This window comes from Sminthopsis crassicaudata, chromosome 1, assembly GCF_048593235.1.
Source record: "Sminthopsis crassicaudata isolate SCR6 chromosome 1, ASM4859323v1, whole genome shotgun sequence".
NCBI lineage: Eukaryota > Metazoa > Chordata > Mammalia > Dasyuromorphia > Dasyuridae > Sminthopsis > Sminthopsis crassicaudata.
Window position 1 is genome coordinate 667,995,611 of NC_133617.1, and position 27,819 is coordinate 668,023,429.

Below are 27,819 nucleotides of genomic sequence, written 5' to 3' on the forward strand. Positions count from 1 at the left end.
AGTGGATAGAGCACCAGCCTTGAATTCAGGAGGACCCGAGTTCAAATCTGGTCTCGGACACTTAGCACTTCCTAGCTGTGTGACCCTGGGCAAGTCACTTAATCCCAGCCTCAAAAAAAAAAAATGATCTCTAGAGCAGGTATGAGCTGGCTCTAGCATCACTGGCTAAAAGGTAACTAAAGGTCATCTAAGCCAAACTCAGCAGAAATTGAGTTCCAAGTAGAGATAATGACTTATATAAAGTCAAACACCTCATAACTAGCATTAGAAATCAGAGTCCTTATCTTTGCCCCCCCCATCACCACCCTCTCTCCTTCTTTCTGCTCCAAATCACTTTTGGAACCTGAGTCCCAATCTCATGATTTATCACAGGACTGGAATCAATCTCTTCTGGGTTAGTTATAAGAAAGGCAGCTTGATGTCAAACTCAAATGAAAACAAAGCCATTGAATGGTGGATCTTTGAGGTTTGTGTGGTAACAGTTTTAAAATGTATTGTTATCTGTGCTTCATTTTTATTTATTTGTTAAATATCTCCCAATTTCATTTCAATCTGATTGGATAACATCCTCCCTCATGGCTGAGTTTTTGATATGTCTGGTTTAATAGATAAATCCAAGAAGATAAGTTCTATTCCCAAGGAACTTAGTGTGTGTGGGATGTGTGTGTGTGTGTTTGTGTGTGTGTGTTTGTGTGTGTGTGTGTGTGTGTGTGTGAAGGAGAGGCAGAAAAAAAGAGACAAAAAGAGAGACAGAGAGAGAGAGGAGGAGGGAGAAAGAGAAAGGGGAAGGTGGAGAGAGAGAGACAGAGACAGAGACAGAGACAGAGAGAGACAGAGAAGAGAAGAGAAGAGAAGAGAAGAGAAGAGAAGAGAAGAGAAGAGAAGAGAAGAGAAGAGAAGAGAAGAGAAGAGAAGAGAGAGAGAAGAGAGAGAAGAGAGAGAAGGAAGAGAAGAGAAGAGAAGAGAAGAGAAGAGAAGAGAAGAGAAGAGAAGAGAAGAGAAGAGAAGAGAAGAGAAGAGAAGAGAAGAGAAGAGAAGAGAAGAGAATAGGAGGGAAAATAAATCCAAGACAAAGACAGAGACTAGCAGGGGAAGAAGACAGACAAAGAGATATGTCATTCTTTTTTTCCATTTAAATTGTTGTAGTTACTGTGTATATTGCTTTCTTGGCTCTGCTTACTTCACATTATATCAGTTCATACAGATCTTTCCATGCTTCTCTATATTCGTCACATACATCATTTCTAACAGCCCAGTAATATGCCATTATGTCTATGTACCACAATTTGTTTGCTATTCCCCAACTGATGGGCATTTGCTTTGGTTCCCATTCTTAGTTATCACAAAAAGGGTTGCTATTTAAACATTTAAACATTTTGGAGTATATATTTGAGAGGTCAGAAGTCCAGAGCTTTTGTCCTTATTCTGTCATTACTTCTTTTATTTTTAAAGCTTTTTATTTTCAAAATATACGCATGGATAATTTTTAAACATTGGCCCTTGTATAACCTTGTCTTTCAGATCTTTCCCTCCTTCCCCCAGCCTCCTTCCCTAGATGGCAAGCAATCTAATATATGTTATACATGTTAAAATATGTTAAATCCAGTATGTGTAAACATATTTATACAATTCTCTTGCTGCACAAGAAAAATCAGATCACAAAGGAAAGTAAATGAGTAAGAAAACAAAACACAAGTGAACAACAACAAAAAGAGTGAGAATGTTATGTTGTGATCCACATTCAATTCCCACAGTTCTCTCTCTGATTGTAGATGGCTCTCTTTGTCACAAGATAATTGGAACTGTCATCAATCATCTCGTTGTTGGAATGATCGTCATTTAATATTAATGTTGCCATGTACCATGATCTCTTGGTTTTGCTCATTTCACTTAGCTTAGTTCATGTAAGTCTCTCCAGGCATCTCTGAAATCATCCTGCTGATTGCTTCTTGTAGAACAACAATATTCCATTACATTCATATACCATAACTTATTCAGCCATTCCCCAGCTAAGAGGCTTCCATTCACTTTCCAGTTCTTTGCTACTAGGAGAAGAGCTGCTACAAATATTTTTGCACATGTGGGCCCCTTTCCTTCCTTTAAGGTCTCTTTGGGATATATGTCCAATGGAAAAGATGCTGGATCAAAGGGTATGCACAGTTTGATAACTTTTTGAACATAGTTCCATCTGCCATTAGTTCACTAAATGCCTTCACTTCCCCTTAAATTTTCCTTAGGAAAATGAGAAAATTCAGCTATTTCAAAAATTTTCAACGTTTGTGTGTGTGTGTGTGTGTGTGTGTGTGTATGTGTGTGTGTGTTATGGACCTCTTCGATAGTCTGATGAAATGTATAGACTTCTCAAAATAATATATTTAAATACATAAAGTAAGGTACATGTAATTACAAGGAAAATCAATTATATTAAAAGACAATTATCAACATACTTAAAAGCAAAAGCTTCAAAGGTGCCCTCCAGCTCTAACATTCTATGTTTTAAAGTCCTGAGTACAGCTCTGACCATGGTACTCAAAAACTTTCACTGGCTCCCTAGGTACATGAAAGGAAAGGAAAGACTCATTCTAAATTCTCTACAATTTCCAGCAAATCTTTCCATCCTTGTGTCACTTCATTCCCTTTTAAGTATTCTATATTTCAACCAAATTGAATTACTAGTCATTCCTTAATCTTGTGTAGCCTTCTGCTCCCTTTGTGCATTTGTCCAATGTCCAATCATTTGTCATGCTCATATCTCTCATATTTGCTTTTTGAAATCTTTGTCTTTTTTCCCCCATTGCCAAGATCGGGTGCTGCTCTTCCTTCTATGATTTGATCAGCCCAAAATGATATCTACTTCTAATTTTTCTGCTTTGCTTTAATCTTCTTTTCTATTATATTCTAGCTTGTATTATCATTAATTTGCCTACATATCCTATGTTTTCTGTTAAATTGTAAGTTATCAGAAGGCAGTTGTAATTTTTCTAATTTTTCTTTGTATTTCTAATGCCAAGCAAAGTCTCTGTACATAATAGGCATTTAATAAATATTTTTGAACTGTCTGATGTGCATTAGTACATCCTAAATATTGTTCCCATCCAGCACTGACACTCCCATCAAGAAGAACATATTCCTCCAATTTTGTATTTTCCCAAGGATTGCACCATTGAATCATGCTAGAGTGCTCTAGGTGAGCATGTGTGATGCTTTCTAGGAATAAGTTTGCAAGAATGACCCTTCAAAAAGTGATGAATATTAGGACATCAGACCTAGAAGGACTTTCAAGAAAGAAAGTCCAGCTCCATCACTTTATAGATGAGAAAATGAGACCATAAGGGGGAAAAATTTCCTCAAGATCATGCAGGGAGTTAATGTTAGAGCCAAGTCCAAAGTGCAGAACTTTAAGCATAACGCCTATAATTCTGTAGCTACTATCAAGAGGATAATGAAGGCTAGATTATGATTTTGTGGAATATACAGGTGGACTTTTCAAAGATCATTTGAATATCAGGATAAATCATATGACTGAAATTGATTTTGCTTTTTTTAAACAAAAACAAATTCTACTAAATTAAATAAATTATATTCTGTTCTAGAAATCTTTATTAAACATCTTCTATGATAATATTCTGTACTGGGCACAGGGAATAAAAGAGCTGAAAAATGGCATAGTCTCTGCCCACAATGATTTCACAATCTTTTAGAGGTGGGTAATAAGCATATATAATTAATAAATTGTAACAAATAATTATCAATTATAAATAAATAAATGTATAAATACAATTCATAATTAGATTTAAAGAAAAACACCTAGGTACAATATGATATCACTGTTACTAACTTCCATTGTTATGTAATCACTGTATAATCTAAACTTTTCTAGTTCTATTTTCAAATTTGAATCAATCATTTTGCTTTTCCTGTAATGCCCATTTCAGCTGTCCTAACTTGTTCCTTCAGAATCTAGTTCTATTCTTCCTCTATTTTTTCCAGTCTATGAGATCCTAAGGGCTGAGTCTCAGGTTGCTCTCTCTCTTTCTCCCCTTTATAGACTGTCAGATCCCCAAGGACAGGGCCTATCCCCACCTCTCTTTTTTGTCTACTTGATCCTCTGCCCTCTCTCTTCTCAGATAAAGAGCTCTCTAAAGTGGAACCCAATTCTATCTCTCTTCTTACCCACCTCTTCCCTTTCTCCTTGGTTCCCCATACTCCACTGCAGACTCCTTGAGGGCCTTTCCACTCTTTAGTATTTCTTTGGGATATAATCCCAATAACAGCAATGCTGGGTCAAAGGGTATGTGCCAAAATGTTTGTGGCAGCTCTTTTTGTTGTAGCTAGAAACTGGAAGATGAATGGATGCCCATCAGTTGGAGAATGGTTGGGTAAATTATGGTATATGAAGGTTATGGAATATTATTGCTCTGTAAGAAATGACCAGCAGGAGGAATACAGAGAGGCTTGGAGAGACTTAAATCAACTGTTGCTGAGTGAAATGAGCAGAACCAGAAGATCACTATACACTTCAACAACAATACTGTATGAGGATGTATTCTGATGGAAGTGGAAATCTTCAACATAAAGAAGATCCAACTCACATCCAGTTGATCAATGATGGACAGAAATAACTACACCCAGAGAAGGAACACTGGGAAGTGAATGTAAATTGTTAGCACTACTGTCTATCTACCCAGGTTACTTATACCTTCGGAAGCTAATAATTAATGTGCAACAAGAAAAAGGTATTTACACACATATATTGTATCTAGGTTATATTGTAACACATGTAAAATGTATGGGATTACCTGCCATCGGGGGGAGGGAGTGGAGGGAGAGAGGGGATAATTTGGAAAAATGAATTAAAAAAAAGTCCTGATGTCATGTTAATTGAGAAATCAGATTATAGCACATAATATTCCACAAGACACAAAATCTTTGTAGCAATCCTTTTTGTAGTGTCAAGGAACTGGAAACTGAATGGATACCCATTAGTTGGAGAATGGCTGAATAAATTATGGTATATGAATATTATTGTTCCATAAGAAACAAGCAGGATGATTTCAGAGAGGCCTAGAGAGACCTACATGAACTGATGCTAAGTGAAGTGAGTAGAACCAAAAAAGCATTGTAACAGCAACAAGATTATACAATGAACAATTCTAATGAACATGATTCACTGAGATGATTCAGGCCAATTCCAATGGTCTTTTGATGGAGAGAACTATCTGTACCCAGAGAGAGGATTATGGGAGCTGAGGTGGATCACAACATAGGATTTTCACCATTTTTGTTGCTGTTGGCTTGCTTTTTCTTTCTCATTTTTCCGTTTTTGATCTATTTTTTTGTGCAGCATGATAAATGTGGAAATATGTATAGAAGAATTGCACTTTTAACATATATTGGATTATTTGCCATCTAAGGGAGGGGATGAGGGGAAGGAAAGGAAACAAATTTGGAACACAATGTTTTGCAAGATTGAATGTTGAAAACTATCTATGCATGTGTTTTGAAAATAAAAAGGTTTATAAAATTTTAAAAAAATTAGAGAAGAGAGTTCTGCATACTGACCACTAAACTTCCTGGCCCCTGCCCATTCTTGGAGCAGATTCTTAATCTGAAGTCACTTACCACGAAATGAACTCTTGAAAAAGAGTTCAAGGACTTTGGGGCAAGGTATAATGACCAGCTGGCCCCAGGCAGCTGGTGGCCAACATGTGATATTGTCCCACATCGCCTGACAGCCTAGAAGGGAGAGAAAAGAGAGGAAATATTAGCCATGTTGCTGACCACTCTTGGCCTTGTAGGACCTGTTGGAGAGGGCCCCAGGGGACAAATCTCAGCTTTGTTGTTTATCAGTTGTAAAGTTATATCCTCTCTAATAAATTGTTTTTTCTTTTCTGTAAGACAAGAGGATGTGGGACAAGGACTAGTCTTGATTTGTGGTCTAGCGATTCCTGGGGTTCCCTGAGACCCTTTCAGGGCATCTGTAAAGTCAGAGCTATTTTAATAATAATAGTAATTTCTAATATATATCTAATATAATACAATAATATAATGTTATCTAATATAATATATCAATAGATAGAACGTACATAAACTTAAGCTCTTTGAATGTTCAATAATTTCTAAGTATATAATGGGGGCAGAAAGGTTGAAAAATATAGGGTGATCTTTAAAATTCTTATTTCTGGACTTTATTGGTAATACATAGAACTGCTAATGACTTATGTGAGTTTATTTTATATCCTGTAACTTTGCTGGAGTTTTTAGTTATTTCAACTGATTTTTAGTTGCTCCTCTAGGATTCTTTGAATAAACAACTGCATCATCTGCAAATAGTGATAGTTTTGTTTCTTCATTGTCTATTCTAATGCCTTCAGTTTCATTTTTTTCTCTTGTCACTACAGTTGACATTTCTAGAATAATATTGAATAATAGTGATGACAATGGACATCCTTGCTTCACCCATGAAAATATTTCTAGATTAATCCCATTACCAATAATGCTTGTTGATGGTTTTAGATAAATATTACTCTTTTTTTTTAAAGCTCCAGGGGCAGCTAGGTGGTACAGTGAATAGAGCATCAGCCCTGAAGTTGGGAGGACCTGAGTTCAAATTTGACCTTAGACACTTAACATTTCCTAGTTGTTGTGACCCTGGGCAAGTCACTTAATTTGTTGTTGTTGTTGTTGTTTTGCCTCAACAACAAAAAAAAAAACCAAAAGCTTCATTTGTTTCTATAATTTCTAGTGTTTTTTAATAGGAATGAGTGTTGTATTTTTTTTCCAAAAGTTTGTTCTGCATATGTTGTTATAATCATATGATTTTTGTTGCTTTTGTTATTGACTTGGACAAGTATGGTGACCGTTTTCCTAATACTGAACCAGCCCCACATTCCTGATAAAAATTCCACTTGGCCATAATGTATAATCTTTGTGATATATTGCTGTAATTTCATTAACTAACATTTTATTTGAAATTTTTGCATCAATGTGCATTAGGAAAATTGGTCTATAATTTTTCCCCTCTGTTTTTGTTCTTGGTTTGGTATTAACACCATATTTGTGTCATAAAGGGAATCTCATAAAATTTCTTCTTTGCCTACTTCCCAAAGTGGCTTATACAGTATTGGAATTAATTATTCTTCAAATGTATAGTAGTTGTGAATTTATCTGATCCTGGGGAATTTTTCTCTGGAAGCACATTAATGGCTTGCTCAGTTTCTTTTTCAAAGGCAGGGTTAAAAAAGTATCCTATTTCTCTCTGTTAATCTGGGCAATTTATATTTTTGTAAAAACTCATCCATTTCACTTAGATTGTCAGCCTTATTGGCATACAATTGAGCAAAATAACTTTTAATAATTGTTTTAATTCCATCTTCATTATAGGTTAATACAAAAGGCAAATAGTGAGCCTCTGAACCCTAGAATAGTGTGGGACCTAGCCACACTCACCCAGCACTGGAAGGAAGTCAGCAGCACCAACCCAGAGCAATGGGTCACCTACAGAGGAAGCTTGGGACAATCTCCCCTTTTCCCTAAGAGCAGACCTCAACCTTTAAAATAAATGAACAAAAAAGCAAAAAGAACTCTGACCACAGATAGCTATTATAAAAACAGAGAAGAACAGACCATAATCCCTGAGGATCCTAAAAGCAAATTGTCTCCATATGAAGTCCCAAAGAGTGATATAAGTTGATCCCCATCTTACAAGGCTCTCTTGGAAAAATTCAAAAAGGATATTAAAAGAGAGTTAGAAGGAAAATGGAGAAAGAAAATAAGAATTTTGCCAGAGAGTTTGGAAATTACCAGAAGCAAAAATACACAGAAATTATTTGAAAAAAAACTTCTTAAAATAGATTTAATGAAATGGAAAAATCATATAACTCCTTACAAAATAGATTTGATGAAATGGAAAAGGCAAATAACTCCCTACAAAATAGATTTGACAAAATGGAAAAAAAGCATATAACTCCTTACAAAATAGATTTTAAAAACAATGAACAAAACACATCTAATCACTTGAAATATTTTCTCTTTGACCTAAGGTCTCTGGAATTTGGCTATAATATTCCTGGGAATTTTCATTTCAGGATCTCTTTCTCAAGGTGATCAATGGATTTTTTCTATTTCCATTTTACCCTCTGGTTTTGAAAATTAAAACAATTTTCTTTGCTAATTTCTTAAAAGCTGATGTCTAGGCTCTTTTTTTTTCTTTGATTATGGCTTTCAGATTGTCTAATAATTCTTAAATGATCTCTCCTGGATCTAATTTCTAAACCGTTTTTTCTCCAACAAGATATTTCTTGGTATTTCGTGGAGTCACTAGCTTTCATTTGCTCAATTCTAATTTTTTTAAGGAATTATTTTCTTTGGAGAGATTTTGTACCTCCTTTTCCATTTGACCAATTCTGCTTTTTAAGCTATTTTTCTTTTTATTGGATTTTTGTGCCTCCACTACCATTTAGACAATTCTGTTTTTAAGATGTCATTGTGTTCAGAATTTTTGTGTGTCTTTTTTACCAACCTGTTGACTCTCTTTTCACATTTTTCTTGGATTATTCTGTTATTTTTCCAATTTTTCCTCTTCTTTTCTTATTTGATCTTTAAAATCCTTTTTGAACCTTTTTAGGAATTCTTGTTGGTCTATGAACAATTCAAAATTTTCTTTGAGGGCTTTGCAAGTAATTGTTTTGACATCATTGTCTTTTTCTGAGTTTGAGTCTTGATTTTTATCTTCATTATCACCATAGTAAGTTGTGGTTGTCAAGGATTTTCCCAGCCTGTTTCTGCTCCAAGTTATAGAAGGGGCACTGTCCTAAGCTTCAGGCCTCCATAGCTGTAGTTTTCAGAGCTAGCTGTGGGGAGTAGACTTTCAATGTTTATAAGGTGGTATGATATACAGGGAGGTGTGGCTACTGCTCTCTTGACCTGTGCTCTGGTCTTTACCCAGGAAACAAAAAACCTTGTTTTCTTATAGTCACTTATGATAGCACTCCTCCAAGCCCTGGGACAGTGACAAGGTCCCTTATTCTCCTGCAGCTACAATTGCTAACGCTCCCCTTTCTCTTGGATTTGAAATCAGAATCTCTACTTCCCTGTGAGCAACTGCAAGTACTCAGTTCCACCTTAGAACCCAGACCTAGTTTCTGACATCTATGTAGCCTCAAGTACTATTGTTCCTTTTGCCTCTGGATCTGTGACCCAGAACTGTGTATGAGCAATGCAACAGGATCCTAAACTCAGTCAAATGGTCCTTTGCAATCTCCTTACCAATTGTTTGACACACCTCCCCACTACATATACACATTATCAGGAAACTGAGAGGTCCAGAAACTGCTGGTGCCACTAATGCAGCCATTTCTATGATCTGCCTGTATTGCATTCTTGGGTCCATTACCATCTAGGTAAGATAGATCTTTCTTGCTGATTTCCTAAGTTGTCTTCGTCTAGAAAATTGTTAAATCCAACCCTTTGCTGGTTCTGCCACTTCAGACTTCTATCTGAGGTTGCAATTTTAGAGTTGTTGGGAGGGGAATTTGGGAGCGAACTGTTAAGTGCTACTCTATTCTACTATTTTGACTCTGCTTTGATACATCTTAGACTCTTATTCAGTTTCCTTATAGTTCACTAAAGTCTTTATATCTTTTTCATTTGAACTGATGTTTGGCCACATTTCTCCCATCCTGTACATTTACATTTGACTATTTAAAAACTGAAGTGGAAAACTGTATAATTTTCCCTATTAAATTTCATTTTATTAAATTTAATTCAACATTCTAAATTGGATATTGATTTTGTCATGCAACATATTAACCAACTATTTCTGTATTCTCCCCCAAAAATGCTTTTCGTGTTTTTAAATACAATAAAACTTTATTTTAAAATGTAAAATCATTCTTAGCTTGTAGGTCATACAAAAACAGGACTTAATCACCATAGTTTGTCTACCTCTGACCTAGATACACCTTCAGCTTTTGGATCATATGATTCAAATAAATTCATTATGAATCTATGAATTCTAATAAATAATTCTCTTGGTTGATACACACACACACCCACACACACACACACACACATTCATAGAGTAATAGTTGGAGTTTTCCCAAAAAGGCCTGGACTTAACACTGACTTCACTGATCAGTCCTAGAGTCATATGTGTGAAGGAGTCATAGAAGAACTTTTGCCTTTGATCCACAATCGACACTGCTCCATATATTCCCTACTTATCCCAACCCTGACTTTCCCATCTTGATCACTGTTTCCTGAACCTTATTCTATTTATGGGAGAGAAGAGGAATTTATTTTTCCATTGATTCCTTTGTGAGGGGAAATATACATTTATTAAGCAACTACTATGTGCCAAGCACTGTAAGTGATTTTATAAGTATCATCTAATTTGATATAAATATATATATTATATACATATATATATCATCTAATTTATATATCATCTCATTTGATAATATTTATAGATGAGGTCATTGGCAGACCAGGTTACTTGGTAGTTGAAGACAGGTCTATGGCAAAAAAGCAAACTATTAAAAACAACAATAATAATAAAAAATTTTTAAAGCAAATCATTAATAAATATTCTTTGGATCTGGCATTCAATCAGCCTTTCCATCTTGTACACAAGAAAAACATAAGAGATTTCATCAAATGCTTTGGTGAAATTTTTATATAAATTGTATTTACAATATTTTCCCAATCTACCCATCTAGCAATTTCATAAAAAAAAAAAATGAGATTAGACTATCATGGCCTATTCTTGGAGTCTTGCTGATCCTCAGTGACTAGAGCTATCTCCTCGAAATGTCTTTTGTTCCATTAATATTTTTGGAATTTTGTCAAGAACCAAAAATCAAAGTCATTGGCTTTGTTTGCAGACTCTACTGTCTTCCCTTTAAAAAGAATCAGGATATTTACCTTTCTCCAGACCTAATGTATCTTTTTCATTGTTCACCATCTTTCAAACTACTTACTGACAGCAGCTCAAAAATTCTATCATCCAATTCTTTCAGTGTCCTGGAATATCCCATGTTTGGATGAGCTCACTTGAATTTATGAAGGGAAGCCAGGCTCTCTCATTATTTCCCTCCTTGTCTTGGCTTTAACTTCCTATCATCTTTGTTATTTTCAGTTCTTGGACTCATTAGAGAAAACAGAAGCAAAATGAGGATCCAGTAGCCATTCTGCTTTTCCTTTGTCATCTAAACAGGAATATTATCTCTTCGCTGATCTTTCTGAAAGCTCCCTTCTAAAAATCTCTCCTACATAATGTTATGTCTTCTTAATCCAGAGTCTATAGATTTCCAATGAGAGGAGAACAGATTTCAGGGAATGGGGAGAACTAGGAAGTTGGATGAGAGAATACATATATATATATCCTTAGTTTCACTAACTTAAATTGAGGATTTTCTTTTGTCATTTAAAAAATATTATTCTAAAAAGAAGTCCATAGAATTCACCAATTGACCCCAGCCATCTATCATTAACAAGCAAAAAAAAGTTAAGAACCTTCAATATAGAGACTATGACTGTCCTTAAGAAAAAGAGATATTAGTTTCAATAGTAATCACCATTCTATCAGGTGGTTCTCCCTATGGAGGGAAAGTGTGTGTGAGTTTAACTGTGATCTATGAGCATCTAAAATAAAATATGATGAAGACTGAAAGAAGATGAGGAGGATTTTTTCTCATTAGAACTAACTTATTTTGTGAGGAAACACAAAGATAATTTTTAGAAATGTAACTCTGAAGAAATTTTTAATAAGAGCTTGAAATTTATAATATTGTTTTCCTGTCATGGGTAGAGAAACACTGGGAAAATCAGGAGATATTGTCTTTCTTTATGAAATTATTGTACCATTTATTTTTCAAAGAGGTTGAAGAAGATTCACAGGAAGAGAGTTTTTTTTTATCCTGAAAGAATTAAATGGTGTGGAGCTGTGTTCTCAAAAGTGAAGAGATGTCATCTCCAGTTACAATGAAGCTTTAAGGGAATTCTGACTTTGATCTTTATCACAAATAAAATATTTAAAATAATTATCTATGACTTTGTTTTATTATTGAGTTCAGTTTTAATGCATTATTGATTAATTACTTTTAATATTTAAGCCTAGATTAGGGTGTTTAATATAGAGATAGGAGTAATTGTTATTGAAGAAAGGGGTTTCCTCAGTTTATTAAATGGATTATTTTTGATGAACTCGGGTAAGGGTATGAGCTTAATTGATTAGTTTAGAAATATGTTGAGATTTTATTAATTAATGAGAAAATACATATTCCTCTAGAGTTTGGGATGATAATATTAAATATGGGAATGAGGAGGACTTCAGTGTGAACGGACTGAAAAATGGTTGAGTTTGGTGGCTAATATAATCTTGTGATGGATAGTTCATCCTTCCTAACCCTGTCACACTTCAATACAAATATAAATATATATATATATATATATATATGTATATACATATATACACATTCACGTATATGTCTCCATATTTATTATAGCTTTGCATTTAATAAATATATGTGAATACTTACATATATATTTATTTACATATAGATACACACATATCTATATTTTGAGATAATTTAAAAATGTTTAACCTTCCCCTAAAGTTTCAACTCATTCTTAGCTGGGCCTTAAAGGATGGCCAGGATTTAGAGAGAAAAAGAAAGAAAGATCATTACAAGCAGAGAGCCATATTAACAGAAATCCAGAAACATTTAGCAGATAAGGCATATATGCAAGGGTCAGTAAAGACCAAAGGAGAGAATTTTTCTAGAGAAGTAGGGAGTTCAGAAAAACTGCAAACTAAGCTTAAGGTCAGATTTGGGGGAGAGGCATAGGAAAATGAGACTTTGGAAGTCAGGCGTGAGTACTATTGGCTTGATACTGTAGACAAATGTAGAACCTCAGATGGTTTTTCAGAAAGGGAGCGAAATGCAGAAAGCAAAACTTCAGAAAAATGTGATTAAGTCTTTGAAATGTTCCCACCTTTGGGAATTACTGGCTCAAATTCTTCCAGAGCCTGGCTGCTTTGTCAAGTATAAGCTAACAGGCAAGAGACAAAAAAAATAGGAGCTCTCATTTCTATGGCATTTTAAGGTAAAAGAATTAGTACAAGTATTATCATTCTCATTTTCCCTATTAAGGCCCAAGGAGAAAGAAGGGACTTGCTTAGGAATTATCAGAATTGGCATAGATATAATAAAGCTGCATCTAAAAAAATACACTGACATATTCTTATATATCTATAGGTATATATATTCCATCATTCTTATGTAAAGCTCAAAAGTCTCAAACTGGGTTAGCCAGATAGCACAGTGGACAGAGCACTGGCTTGGGAATCTGGAGAATCTGTTTCAATTCACCTTCAGCTATTTTGTGAGCTAAGCAAGTCACTTAAACTCTGCTTGCCTCAGTTTCCTTATTTGCAAACTGAGAATAACAAAATCCCTACCTCCCAATATTGCTGTCAAGATTAAAAGAGATGATATTTGTAAAGTGCTTTGTAAACCTTAAAGTGCTATAAGGTTGCTACTACCGTTGTTATTGTATCAGAGTGGGAATTTGGTGCTTAACTTTGTAACCACAATTTCAATGCTTTTCCCATGTATCCAACTGCCTTTCCACACCTGTCATTAAGGGGCCAAGAAGAGAGCAGCTCACTGAGAATCATGAGATATTTTTTGGAGTCCCCCTGCTCTGTAAATCACTTGGTTTCCCTGCTTATAAGATGAGAAGGTTGAGGGGGACACTCAATCTCAGAGTCTCTGTGATTTCAAGCACAGGGGGTAGAATGGCATGAGGCAGGGGTGGGCTGGGTTGTGTGAGCAGGGTAGCCTGGGATGCCCCTCTGGGGCCTGAAGAAAGTCCTTAGTGAGAGGGAGTGACTGGCAGGAGACGGGCAAGCTGAGGTTCTTCGGTCCAGGTAATTGGATCCCCTGGAACAAGGCCACCTGCCTTAGGGGAATTTCCATTAACAGCTGTCATTGGAGAGGAGCCGGATCCAGCTCTGGATGTGTCAATTAAAGGCCCCTTGAGGCTAAGCAGGGTGATTTTTGGGTACCTCTGGGCCAGCCTGGGCAGGGCCAGGTATGGCTTTGTTTGCTGGGCTCCCCCCAGAAATGGGTCATGGTACAATGGATTGACCTGTTTCTTCCCTGTCACTTTTTTATGTACACATTTAAACACATTCATTTGCTGTCATGGTGAGCTACTCACAACAGGCTGACATGCTCATTACACAAGTGTACCCACTGACGACACACATTGAGGCACATTCGTATACAGGTACAAAGACCTGCACAGACTCACATGTCTGTACGTCCCTACACCTACAGTTATTAAGCAGCAGTTTGTGTGAGGGCGTGGGAGCATGAAAACATGAAGAAATGCCAAGGATTACATCATCAGGGAAGAGACTCATGAGGCAGGTCTGCCTTCTGTGCCCTCCTGTGCCCTTGCTATGTGTCCCAGAGCAGGGACCCGACCTCTGGATTTGAGTTATATGGGCAGGGGGACGGTGGAAACAAGGTTTCAGCAGGTTGAATGCAAGCTTCAGCAGGCCCTTAGATGTCACTCACATTGCTCCTGCTAGCCTGTCTTTCAGCCTCCTGTGCTTCCTATCTGTAGTATTGGCTGTCAAAGCACCCAGCTCATCCAGAGATGGCCTTTCTGCCTACCCAAACCATGATGAGGGGGTCCAAGTAGCCCAGCCTCAGAACCACAGAATATTAGAACTGGAAGGGATCTCAGAATACAGGACAGCAGAGGCAGGAAAATATCTGTCAGAGTCATCCATGTACACACATCTAGGAAGTGTTAGAGCCAGCCCCTGAGTCCAGACCTCCTGACTCTAGCATTTCAAGCTGTAGCAGGTTACCTTTGTGTCATTTTTTTGGTTCTCTTCCTATGACTCTGCCCAAGCCCTCTCCACAATGGCAGAAAGGAGGCTTTAGTTGGATCTGTAGGGAGTTGATTACTGAGGCAAAGAATCGATCAGAATCCTTAGGAAGGAGTTTTCAGGAATAAGGAGGATCAGGGATACTCTAAGACTCCTCAATTCAATTTAAAATGTTTAATAAATACTTATAATATATATGATGTTCTTGATTTTTGGTATATGCATGTATATATACACACCCATCTTATATATAAGTATATATATATATATATATATATATATATATGTATATATATATATATACACATATACACACACAGACTATACATATACACACAGAGACATACATATGTGAGATGATCTTATCCAAGGGAATAGATCCACAGAGATAGAGAATGGTGCAGGTTCTGCTTTCAACAAGTCTACAGCTAAATAAGAGGAAAGACATGTATACAAATAAACTTATATGAAGAAAAGAGTGCAAGGGAGAGATTCAAGCAAATCTCTAAGAAAAATTTGAAGAGGGGAAATTAGAGAGAACTTCATGGAAGAGGTGGCCTTTGAGTGGGTCTTGAAAGAAGGAAGAGACTCCCACAAATGTTAATGAGAAGGGAGAAGGAGAATGTCTCAGGCACAGGAGATTGTGAGAACGAAGGCCTGATGATGAGATATCACTAGAATAAAGATGAAGGACAAATAGTTCTAGTTTGACTGAAAGATAGAATTCATGACGGTATTGCTGTGAGATAAGACTGAACAGATAAGTTGGAATCACATATAGGCCTTGAAAGTTAGAAGAAGAAATTTATTTCATTTATTCCATAGTAGATAATGAAGAGTCTGCAAAAAGTTTTTCATTAAAGGAAGGCTATGTTCATAATAGTGATGAGTGTTAATGAGTGCTATGGAAGATGGAATAAGGAAGGAGCAGATTGGAATCAGGAAGACTAGTTAAGAGGCCATTGCAGTAGGGCCATTTGAAGGGAATGAGGACCTGATCAAGGTTTTAGTAAAGAAGGGAAGATTAAAAGCTATAATGGAAAGGAAGGATCAGTGGCAGCTAGGTGGCACAGTGGATAAAGCACCAGTCCTGAAGTAAGGAGGATCTGAGTTCAAATTTAACTTCAGACACTTAATACTTCTCAGTTGTGTGATCCTGGGCAAGTCACTTAACCCCAATTGCCTCTGGGGGAAAAAAAAGGAAAGGAAGGATCATAGAACTTTACAAATGATTGGATATTGACAGGGAGGGAAAAAGAGAAGTCAACAATTTCATTCACTTTTAACTTTTCACCTGTTACAGGTGAAATCTATAATATCCAATCCTGATCTCTCTCCAGAACTCTGTTTCCTATTTCCACTGGCCCATTAGATCTCTCCATCTGGGTTTCTTGCCTTTAAACTTAATGATTCTAAAATGAATTCATCATCTTTCTCCTTCTAAACCTGAAACTCCCTATAACTTCCCCATTTCTGTTATTGGTACAACCTTCTTCCTAGGAGCTGTGGTCAGAAACATTCACTTATAAGGAAACTGAGGCTTGTAGGGAAATCAATGATGGGCTACTAAGTGTAGTTTTATCACGGAATTCTTCTGACTACCAATCTAGTGGAGAGAGAAGGAAGAAAAGAGGAAGAAGGGAGGGCAGAGTGAAGAAAAGTGGGAGAAGGAAGAGAAAAGAGAAAGAAAGAAATAAAATGAGGAGGGAGAAAGAAGAAAAGAAAGAAGGAAGAAAGAGAGAAATTAGAGAAAAGAGGAAAAGGTAAGAAGAAGGGATGTGTGTATATGTATGTATATGTGTAAAAGAATTAATTACATAATCCCCCAGCTGGGCTTAAAGGGAAAAAAATGGAGAGAGTGGAAGCAGCTCTAAGAAGAAATTGTTATATAATAGTAGTATCAGCCTCAGGGAGGTAACTTCCAGTCAACCAATGAAGATTGGGATTGAAAATATATGAGAGATTGCCAGAGAAAAGAGAAAAGTAAAAGTAAAAGACAGGGAGAAAATCCTCAGAGAGTCAGATAAAAATGAATTTTCACTTAAGCATCTTAGCAAATGTCTCTCCTCATCCATAAAAATGAGAAAAGCTAAAAAGTTCTTTTCCATTCTAAACAGGCAAGGGATGAGGGAACCAATGCAAGATGGGCTGAGGCGCATTTCCAGAAAGACCTTCAGACATTTCACATTTTTCTATTTAAAAAAATAGTTTACTCCCAACACTCCTTTGAGATAGGAAATGCCAAGATTTTCATCCCAAATTTATATGCAAGGAAGCTGGGAGCCAGGGGCTGCCCAAGATCAGATAACTAGTGAGAACCTGATTCTTGTCATGAGGTTGAGCCAAATGCAAAGATAGGACACCCTAAAGGCTGTGCAATATCTGACCTTATACATCCTCAAAGGGAGAACAGGTATCCACTGGTCCTGGTGGGGGAAGGGGCTTGGAGGGGAAGACACTTATCTGTCTGCTTTCAAATGATTCTGTATCTTTAAATAGTCCCATTACCATCTATTTCCTTCTCCCTCTACCCTATCTACCTCCACCCTCAAGACTACCTTATCCTAGAAATTATTGTCTCCCTCTGCCTCTCTTTCCCTAGAGTCTCCTCTGTAACAAGGTGGTACAGTGGATAGAGAGCTGGATGTGGAGCAATGAAAAACTAAATTCAAATCTAGCTATGTAATACTGGACAAGATACTTGATCTCTACATGTTTTACTTTCCTGGTCTGTAAAAAAAAAAAAAAAAAAAAAAAAAAAAAAAAAAAAAAAAGGATAATAACAACATTTGCTTTCAGATCTGTTATGAGGATAAAATTAGATGATATTTATAAAATGCTAGCTATTTCTTTCTTCACCCCATTCCACCCCATTCTTTTTCTCCATCTCTAATTTGGGGCCCTTGCAATCAGACCCATCACTACAATCTTTGATCATCCATTGTCACGCCTTAACTGTTCTTTGAGTGTGTGCCTCTTCTGCTCCCTCCTCCCACTCCCTGCCTCCTACCTTTATACCCTCATAACAGATCACGAATTCCCTGAAGGTAGAGTTCAGATCTGCTTTCTTTCTAACCCAGACCATGAACTGTCTGAAGATAAGGGCCATTTCCTCTCTTTCAGTTTCTTCCACAATGTAGTCCAAGGTGGTAAGGGAAAAATTCAAAGTGTTTGAATTATTTGAATTCATAATATTTCCATTAGGCTGAAATAAATGACCATAGTTTCCATAATCATAACTTCAAATAGGGCAAATTTGAATACATGCCTTCATTTCAGGGGATTCATTATTCCTACACTAGTGGGGACCTAGCTATAAGTACTTCATGTATCCAAGGCATCAATATCCCTAAAACATTCTCCTATGCCTCTCCGGGCAGGGTTCCTTCCTTTACACCACATCCCGATCACACCAAGCCTTGGAGACACAAATTTTCTAACACCCCATGCTCCTGAGCCTCCTCACTCCCTGTATCCAGAGATTTCCCTCCTCCCCCAGTACCTGGCAAGCAGAGTTGACAGTCCCCTCTGTCTGCTCCAAATTTCAAAATCCTTAATCTCTCCCATGAACCTGGTCTAACTAACATCTGGCAGCATCTATGCAGCCCCATGCAGAGATGTGATTTTAATCCTGCTCAGTCAATTAGTGGAGATAATGAACCCGCTGTTCTAGCTAATCAGCTAGCTCTTAGTGGGGAGGGGGTGGGAGGAGGACAACTGAAATGTTGTATGACAGCCCCAGGATGCAAGTCTAAATGATGATGCTCTGATGCTTTGTGAGGTAGTGAAAAGAGCCCTGGGTTAGAAGTCAGGCAAGCCGGGTCCAGATTCTGCCCCAATTTCCCTATCTATATCTTTATAGGCAACTGTACCCATGGTTCGCATTCTCCCAGGGCATCCAGACTTCTAGTAGTAACATACAATTCAACCCAGTCTCTCTCATTCTTCCCCCACTTAACACCACCATCATCAAAGAACTGGCATCCAGCTGCCTTTGAAATCCCTTAGTTTCCAGTCTCAGTCTTGGTGCTGAGGGGAGTCAATAACTCTAACCCAGATCTTCTAGATGTTTCCTTTTTCTAATCCCCTCAACAAAGTTCCCATTCTGTTTATTGTTCCCTCTGGGAACAGTCCTGATAACTACGGCATGCTAATGGGAGCACTGATAAGCTGGTGAGACAGGTGCATTTTAACAGGAAGATTTCCCGAGGAGAAGACAATAGCTCTCTGTGATAGTAAAATTTCCAGGTCAGCACAGCACAGTGGGAGATAAAGGGTATTTGGGGTCCCAGCTTCTATCATATCACATTAGGTGTACAAGCAAGTCTGCTCACCTTCCCAGAAGCATGGGACAGCCCTTACCTCAGGCTTCCTCTCTGACTGGGAGGTCCAGGGAGGGGGCGGAAAGGGAAGGTGGGGTTAAGGGCTGGGCCTCCTTCTCACTGACATCCTTCAAGGCTCTCATTGGTGCCCACCCCACCCCTCCAAGACCTCTTCTACTAAGGAAGAACTGACTGGGGAAGGAGGCTGGCTCTCTCACCTTCAGTCTCATTTTCCATTTGTTCATATGCAAAGCACCTTTCCTGCTCCGACTCTATTTGCTGTTTGATCTGACATTCATCTTGCAGGAAGCTGGCTACCTGTGAAACAGAAAGTATTACAGTTAGTGGACAGTCTTTAGACTCTATAAAGAAAGGATCATTGCCCAGCAACAATTCCCCAAGTCCCAGTGTTGGGACAAAACCAGATTCCTTTCCTCACCAACCCAAGACCCACTAGGAAGAGTGGATGGAACTGAGAACCAGCTTGTAGTCCCAGCAGTGCCACAAACTTGCCACGTGACTTTTGGCAAGTAAATTGTAAAAGTTAAAAAACTGCTTAGCTTTCCCTTTTTAAAATGAGGGAGTCGGACAAGATGATCCAACTTTGACATTCAGCGATGCTAAAATAGAGAGGTTACCATGCTGACAGGAAAAAAAAGTAAATTTCCTGACACACAATAGATGCCTAATAAAGTTTTTTGACTAATTGATGCTAAATATTAATTGAACTAAATACCATCTTGCATTATCTAGGATTCATAAGGAAATGCTTAATCTAACATTAGCTCATGGCACCATTCTTTTTCTTTTTTTTTACTTTTCCTTGTTTTTTTCTGGTTATATATGTACATTAATTTTTTGAAATACACATTTTTATTTTTTTTTTGGCTGAGGCAATTGGGGTTAAGTGACTTGCCCAGGGTCACACAGCTAGGAAGTGATAAGTGTCAGATTTGAACTCAGGTCCTCCTGACTTCAGGGCTGGTACTCTCTCCACTTCACCAACTAGCTGCCCCAAAAATACACATTTCTTTATGAATCATATTGGGAAAGAAAAATCAGAACAAAAGGGAAAAACCATGAGAGAAAGAAAAAAAAAAAAACAGAAGAAAAAGAAAAAAAGTGAACATAGCATGTGTTGATTTATTACATTCATTCTCCATAGTTCTCTCTCTGGATGCAGATGGCATTTCTACCCAAAGTTTATTGGGATTGCCTTCAATCACTGAACCACTGAGAAGAACCAAGTCTTTCATAGTTGATCAGCCCACAACCTTGCTGTTACTGTGTACAATATATTCCTAGTTCTGCTTGGTTTTGCTCAGCTTTAGTTCATGTAAATCTTTCCGGGCCTTTCTAAAAATCTGCTTGTTCATCATTTTTTATAGAACAATAATATTCCATTACTTTCATATGTCACAACTTGTTCAGCCATTCCCCAATAGATGGGCATTTGCCTCCACAAAAAGAGCTGCTACAAACATTTTGCACATGTGGGTCCTTTTCCTCCTTTATGATTGCCTTGGGATACAGGCCCGGTAGTGGCACTGATGGGTCAAAGCACATGCATCCCTGACATCATTCTTGCTATTGTTCACATCTAACTTCATGACCCCATTTGGGGTTTTCTTGGCAAAGATACTGGAGTGGTTTGCCATTTCCTTCTCCATCTCATTTTGACAGACGAGGAGACTGAGGCACAGAGAATTAAATGACTTGCCCTGGATCACACAGTTAATAAGTATTTGAGGTTGGGTTTGAACTTAGGAAGACTCATCTTCCTGACTCCATCTATTACACCACCTATGACTCATCTATAAAAGGAAGCTAAGAATAGTTCTTGCCCCTCCCTCCCTCCCTTCTTCCTAGCCCTGTGTTGTCTCCTCTTCCTTTAAAAGCACACAAGCACTATTTACTCAGGTCAGGAGGACTTTCAAATCCTTGGGTCTGTCACCTTCAGTTTCCTTGGTGTCTGGCACAGTTGGCATTGTCTTGGCAAAGTTATAGGAACAGCTTAGTATTTTCAGAGCCTCCCGGTTCTATAATGGGTGGGTGGCAATCCCTGCTAAGGATACAAGAAATCCTTGTCATATCAGGCTGAATTTTTCCATAGCTGGCAGTTTGAGCTCAGACCTACATCACTCACCAATTCACCTAACCCAGAAAATAAGTCCTTTTCCCCAACACTATTCCTAGAAAATCCTTTCTTCCATTTTCTTTTTTCATTTGGTAATAAGTCCCTATTATGTGCCAAGTACTGGGCTAGCTCCTAAAGATGCAAAAATAGTGAGTGTCAACCAATCAACAAATACTTGTACTTGGATAAATAATTGTGAAATAGGGATAAAGTAATTTCAAGGGCAAGGAAAGCATTAATAACTGGGAAGGGTGCTCCAATCAAGAAAGACCCCCTGTAGGAGATGGTACCGAGCTAAATCTTGAAAGGAAAGATGGATTCCACAAGGTAGAGGTGAGGAGGGATAGTGGAGGATAGCTTGTGCAAAGGCATGAGAACAACAAATAGGGCACTTGGACTGGGATGGAGAGCTCATGAAGGAGGAATGACGTGTAATCATTCTGGAAAGAGATGGAGGAAGGATTTGAAGGGTTTTAAATTTCAAACTTGTTCTAGAGGTAATAAGGAGCCATTGAAGCTTCTTGACCAGGGAGGTAACACAGTCAGACCTGTGCTTTAGGGCTATCAGTTGCATAGCTATGGAAGAGGGTAAGGGAAAGGCTGGATTCAAAGATATCTGAGACTATATTAATATTATATATTAATTATATAATATATTAATAATATAATATAATAATTATGAGGCTATATAAATAGCTTAGGCAAGAGGTGATAAGTACCCAAAGCAGAGTGATAATGGTGTGAGTGGAGAGAAGGGAAAGGATATGAAATATGTAACTGAGGTAGAATCCGTAACATTTGGCAATTGGCTGGTCATGGAAGATAAGTAAGGTATAAATCTGAGTACCTGGAAAGATTGTGGTATCCTTGGAAGAAACAGGAGGAGAGAGAAAGGCTTTAGGAATACAGATAATGAATTCTGTTTTGGACATGTTGAATTCAAGATGCTTCTGGGACATCTTAAGTGGAGGAAGTGTCCAATAGGCAGTTGGTGATACAGGACTGATGCACAGGAGAGAGATGAAGGTTGCATATATAACTCTAGAAATCATCTGGATAGAACAAACCCAAATGGGGGGCAGAGCATGGATGAGATGATGGAAGAAAAAAGACCAAGAAAGAATATGAGGTAGGAAGGAGGAGAACAAGGCAGGAACAGGGAGGAAAGGGTGTCCAGGGGAGTCAGTATCACATGTTGCAGAGAAGGCAAGAACAATGAGGATTGAGAAGAGACCATGGAATTCATCAGTGAACTGATCTATAGGAACCTAGAAGAGACCAGTGTTTATTGAGGGATTGGAAGTCAGAGATCAGGGGGTTGAGAAGTATGTAACTATATGTATGGAAATGGCATAGACCTGGGGGGGAGGGGAGAGTCAGTTCACAACAAATGGTCTCGATTTTCTCAGTAAAGTGTGAGTTAAGATAAATCATAGACTTCTGCATGCTTAAAAAAAAACTACTAAATCTTTTTTTTAAAAAGTTCCAGAATGGACAACTATGTGGAAGATGGATTGATGGGAAAAGAGGTTAGGCACCAAAATTCCTCAACCAGTAGATGCTGAGAATGGGGTTATTTTCAGAAGAAATCCAAGGGGGTGCACGGCAGGGAATGGAGTGCGACGTCTAATCTGATCTGGCTTCTCCTTTCTCAGTGTTCTGTCACACCGTTGAGCTCTGTCTTCTTCATCACAATGGGTCTCCCTAAGAACAGGGCTCTGCTTTCTCCCATCAGGGGTCCCCTATCCCCACCCTGGATAGCCCAACTCTGAATAGACTCCTTTCTTAGCCCTTCAGACATACAGCACCATTCTCTCACATAATCTCATATCAATGTGCATCACATTACATCACATCACATATACCATACTACATTATTCCATTCCATAACATTCTATACCGCAGCATACTTTCTCATAGATGAGTCAGTAGAGAAATGGGATATACTATTTTGGGTTTTGAGTTTTCCCTTGACTGTAAGGATGTGGGTAGTTAATTAGCCAGCCAGTGATGAATAAGTCGAATTGGAGGAGAAAGAAAGTTGGCTCTGGAATCAGATGATTACCAGTACAGAGTCCCAATTCACAAGAACTTCATGGCCATGGGCATTCTCCGAGATTCAGTGTCTTACTTTGTGAAATGAGGGCCTGGGAGATCCCTTTCATCTCTAACTCCTCTGATCTATGACCTATGGTTTTCTTCTCTCTCCTGGATAGGTCAAGGCTGTGAGCTGGCTGTCCCTAAGGTGAAACTTGGTCCTTGGGCAAGCAGGCACTTGTCCCAAAACATAGAAGTTTAGCACTGTCTTGGGATGTATTCCTCCTACCACACCCCTTAGGGTCTTCTTTTGCAGAATAAAGCCTTATCCCAATATAAGTCCCTCCCATGGATCTTCCCATTCCCATTTCCCCAGAAGAAACCTGTCCTTTTAGCAGTAGAGAAATTTTGAAGTGTCCCAGGACAGATAGTCTCATCCACTGTGCTCCAGAGGGGTCTTTTTTGGCCTTTCCCCACTTGTTTCAAGTACAAATATTCCTCATTCACACTTTGCTCCCAAACACTCATGGACACAGTTTTGTGCCTGTTAATTTTGGAGAAATACTTATCTTAGCAGAAAGATCATTTGCTATAGCATCAGAAAATTTGGATTCCAATATCATCTCTGATACTTACTACCTAGGTGAACCTGGACAAATCACTCTAGGGCTCAGTTTCCTTATCTGTAAAATTGAGTTGGACTACATAGCCTTTTACATCCATGTTTCTAGGTTTTGCTTTTATATTTGTTCTGGATATATCTATCTTCTTTATTATAACAGAACAAGGCTGTATGTTCTTCCATAAGCAGATATTTTCCCCATCATTCCCACATAGTTCCATTCTGAATGTTAAGCCTCCTTCCTCTGCCCTCTAGACATTCAACACAAATCGCCTCTGGTGCTTCTCAAATCTTCCTATTTTGAGTTATGAGATGACACATAGGAAGCATTTTGGCAAACCTTAAAGCACTATATAAATGCTAGCTATCATTGTTGTTATTATTAACAGAAGGAACATTAAAGATCATTTGGTCCAACTGCCTCATTTTGCAGAGGAAGAAGAGGCTCAGAATGAGAATTCGCTTCTCTAGACTTAATCCCTACCTAATTTCTTTGGGCCTCTCCACATGATTAGTTGTAATAGTCTGGGGCACTCTACACCATTCGATTTTCTCATCAGCCCACCAGATGATGGTAACAGCTTCCTAATGGATATATTAGAATCCTTTGCGATCAGAACAGTAAGCTTGAGATCCAAATATCTAGAGTAAAGTCCAAGCCCTTATATTTATCAGAGGAAGTTACTTCCCCATAATAAGGGTTCAGTTTCCTCCTTTTTAAGATAGGGAAGACTGCTATAGTGTCAAAAGCACATGACTTGGAGCATGTTACTTAAATTTCCCAGACCTTAGTTTATTCAGATATAAAATGAAATGGTTGGACTAAATGATCGCAAATGTCCAGTTCTGACATTCTATGAATCTGTGATCCCCAAACTTCCCAAAGATTTCTCTTTTCTCTCTGTTTTATCTTCTAGAGGAATCCTGTCTTCTTCACTGTAACAGGCCAAGGTTCTTGTCTCCTTCCATCAAGGGAAACTTTTCCTATCATCCCCACACAGTCTTATTCTGAATGAGGTCTTACTCACCCCCTTCTCATTCCAGATTTGAATTTGAGATCTAGGCAGAAACACATTGAAGTCTTCCCTGGAGGGAAGTTGACACTGAAAACAGATTTTACAGGAGAAAAAGACAGAGAGACAGGGAGATAGAGACTTTGAAAGCCATTCCAGGAATAAGATTCTGAAGAACATACAAAGCCGGGTCCATCAGGACATAGAAAGCTGGCGGAACTCACTTCTGTTAGATGGCCCAACCTCTTAGGGTCTCAACTTCTTCCTCCATCAAACAGTGAGTATAATTCCTTGACCTCCTCCTCCTAGATTTCATCTCTAACCCTGGAAATCTACCTTCAACCCAACACACCCACCATGAAGATTAAATGAAATCAGACATTCAGAAAGAAACTTCGGGATAATTTGGTCCAACTGTGCTGTGCAGAAATGCAGACAACTGATTTACATATAGTATTTCACCTGATTTTTTTTGGGGGGGGAAGCAATCAGGGTTACCCAACTAGTAAGGGTCTGAGGCTGAATTCGAATTCTGAATCTCCTGACTCCAAACCCCCATTTTATAGGTAATGAAACTGAGACTCACAGTTAAATAACTTGCTCAAGGAAGATAATGTCAATGCAAAGATTATTATTCCTATTCCACCCATATGGAAACAGGATTCAAAAAGGGAAGTAATTTGCTTAAGATCACCATGTAGTGAAGAGCACAAAGTGTGACCAAGTCTTCTGGATCCGTGTCTAGACTTATATCCCTCTTGATTCCACAGCTTTCCCAGGAGGAAGTCATCCAACCTTTACTTGAATACTTTCAGTGCTGAAGAGTTCATTACCTCAATAAATCAGTTCTTTCCCATTTCATACAACCCTCCTTGTTAGAAAATTCTTCATGTCAAGACTAAACCTCTCTCCCTATAACTCCTGTCCATTGCTTCAAGCCCTCCTCTCTAAGGCAGAGTGAAATAAATTTAAACTCTCTTCCAATTTTGAGATTCTATTCCCCTGGGCTGGAGGATGGGGGGGAGGGGAGACACAGACCTTCCCTCAGATAGCCAGAAAAGCCTGATAGAAATCCTCACCCTGCCATGTTGAAGCCCATGTTTGTCTTCCCGGGCTTAGTTCCCTTAGGGAGCCCAACATTGTCCATTCTCAGTCATCATCACCTCAGCATTAATGAATGAATTTGGAAGATCCTTTTCTGAGACCTGGTTTAGAGAGAACATGTTCTTGTCATCCGCTCCCCTAGAAGGAAATGGGCGTGCCCCTGTGGGCACAGAAGATACTGTAAGAGCAGTATGGGCTAAGCCAACTTCACAAATTTATTGAGATCAGGACTCTCTTGCCTAATCAGTTAAAGAAATGGTGGTTATTTGAGAGTGATAAAGGAACTTGACCCAATCCTACAGCAAGTGCCTATAAGGGACCCCATCACTGTCTCCTGACTCAGTCAGAGGTCCAGCTTCCCAGGCCCCTTCAACAAGGGCCTGGCTAATAGGTCACCGGGTTGTTAATCAGAAAATGAACAGAGGCAGTTGTTTCTGTATCTTTTATCAGAAGGAATTTAGGCTTGGACTTTGGACTTCCTCTTAAGTATTTCTTTATTCTAAACATCCTCATTATCCCCACGCCTCTGGGTTTACACACTGTGAGAAAAATGACTACAATCTGATCCTTCAGGAAATTATAAAAGTGTCTGTGATATCACACAAGTCTATCTAGTTGTGTTTCTCACAGGATACCAACATCCCTAGCATGAAAGATTCTTCTCCCCATTTGACAGGTGAAGACATTGAGATTGAGAAAGGACAAGTAGTTTTCCTAGGATGTATGACCCAGAAAGATTGGAGGAATCAGGATTGGGATCTCAGTTTCTTGATTTTTACATTCGGCACTTTTTGCTGTATTAGCCAGACTCTCAGAGAATAGTAACATCATCAGTAATAATAATGATAATGACTTCATAACAAAATTACATTTCTGTAGGGCCTCAAGGTTTATAAAGCACTCTCCAAGACAATTCAAGGACAGACTGAGCTCTGGAAGGGACCTCAAAGATTATCCATTCTCCTCAGTTTAGTGAGGGAAAAACTGAGTCCCGAAGAAAGGAAATAACTTGCCTAGGATCAATCACATTTAAAAGCATCAGCACCATGATTTTGGAGCAGAGCTGTCAAATACTGTTGGAGTTACGTCCACACACAGCCCGGGGCTGCCCCAAACCAAACTGAAATGTAATTGGGAAATATTTCACAAAAGAAAAATACAATAAAATATAGATAATCTCATTTTAGAATTAAGCTGGATCTGAACTCATGAAGATGAGTCTTCTGATTCCAAGCCCAGTGTTCTATCCACTTGAGAGACAGGAATGTAGAGGAATGTAAATTTCATCTCCCCACAAAGCTAATTGTGATAACCGTGAAAACCATAGTTTCTGGGCATGGAATATACAAGAAAGAAAAGACAGCACTCCTTTTTTTGAGATAGTTGCAGAGGAAGGGAGTCCCTTTTTAAATTCAATACATAAACATATATTAAGAGTCTTCTGGGTGGAGGAATTATACTGAAGGAAGAGTACAAAGGTTTTTGATTTTTTTTACTTAAGAGTACTTAATTTTTCTAAATATATGTAAAGATACCTTTCAACATTTGTGTTCCAAATTTTTCTAACTTCCTCTCAAGTTTCCCCTTCTTCCCAAGACAGCTAGCACTCTGATATAGGTTATGTACATACAATCAAAAGTATAAAGTTTAGATTAGACATGGTGGATAGAGATGGA

The 27,819-nt window shown here is 38.2% G+C and overlaps 1 protein-coding gene across 1 annotated transcript in view; it reads right to left on the bottom strand.

The window, feature by feature from the left end:
- Positions 1–27,819, bottom strand: part of VIPR1 (vasoactive intestinal peptide receptor 1) — a 68,420-nt gene that overhangs the window by 20,553 nt on the left and 20,048 nt on the right. Inside the window, exons 2-3 of the mRNA XM_074283193.1 lie at positions 19,449–19,548; positions 5,623–5,736 (exon numbers count right to left, since the gene is read on the bottom strand). Coding sequence (XP_074139294.1) covers positions 5,623–5,736; positions 19,449–19,548 — 214 coding nt within the window. The remainder of the gene's footprint in view (positions 1–5,622; positions 5,737–19,448; positions 19,549–27,819) is intronic.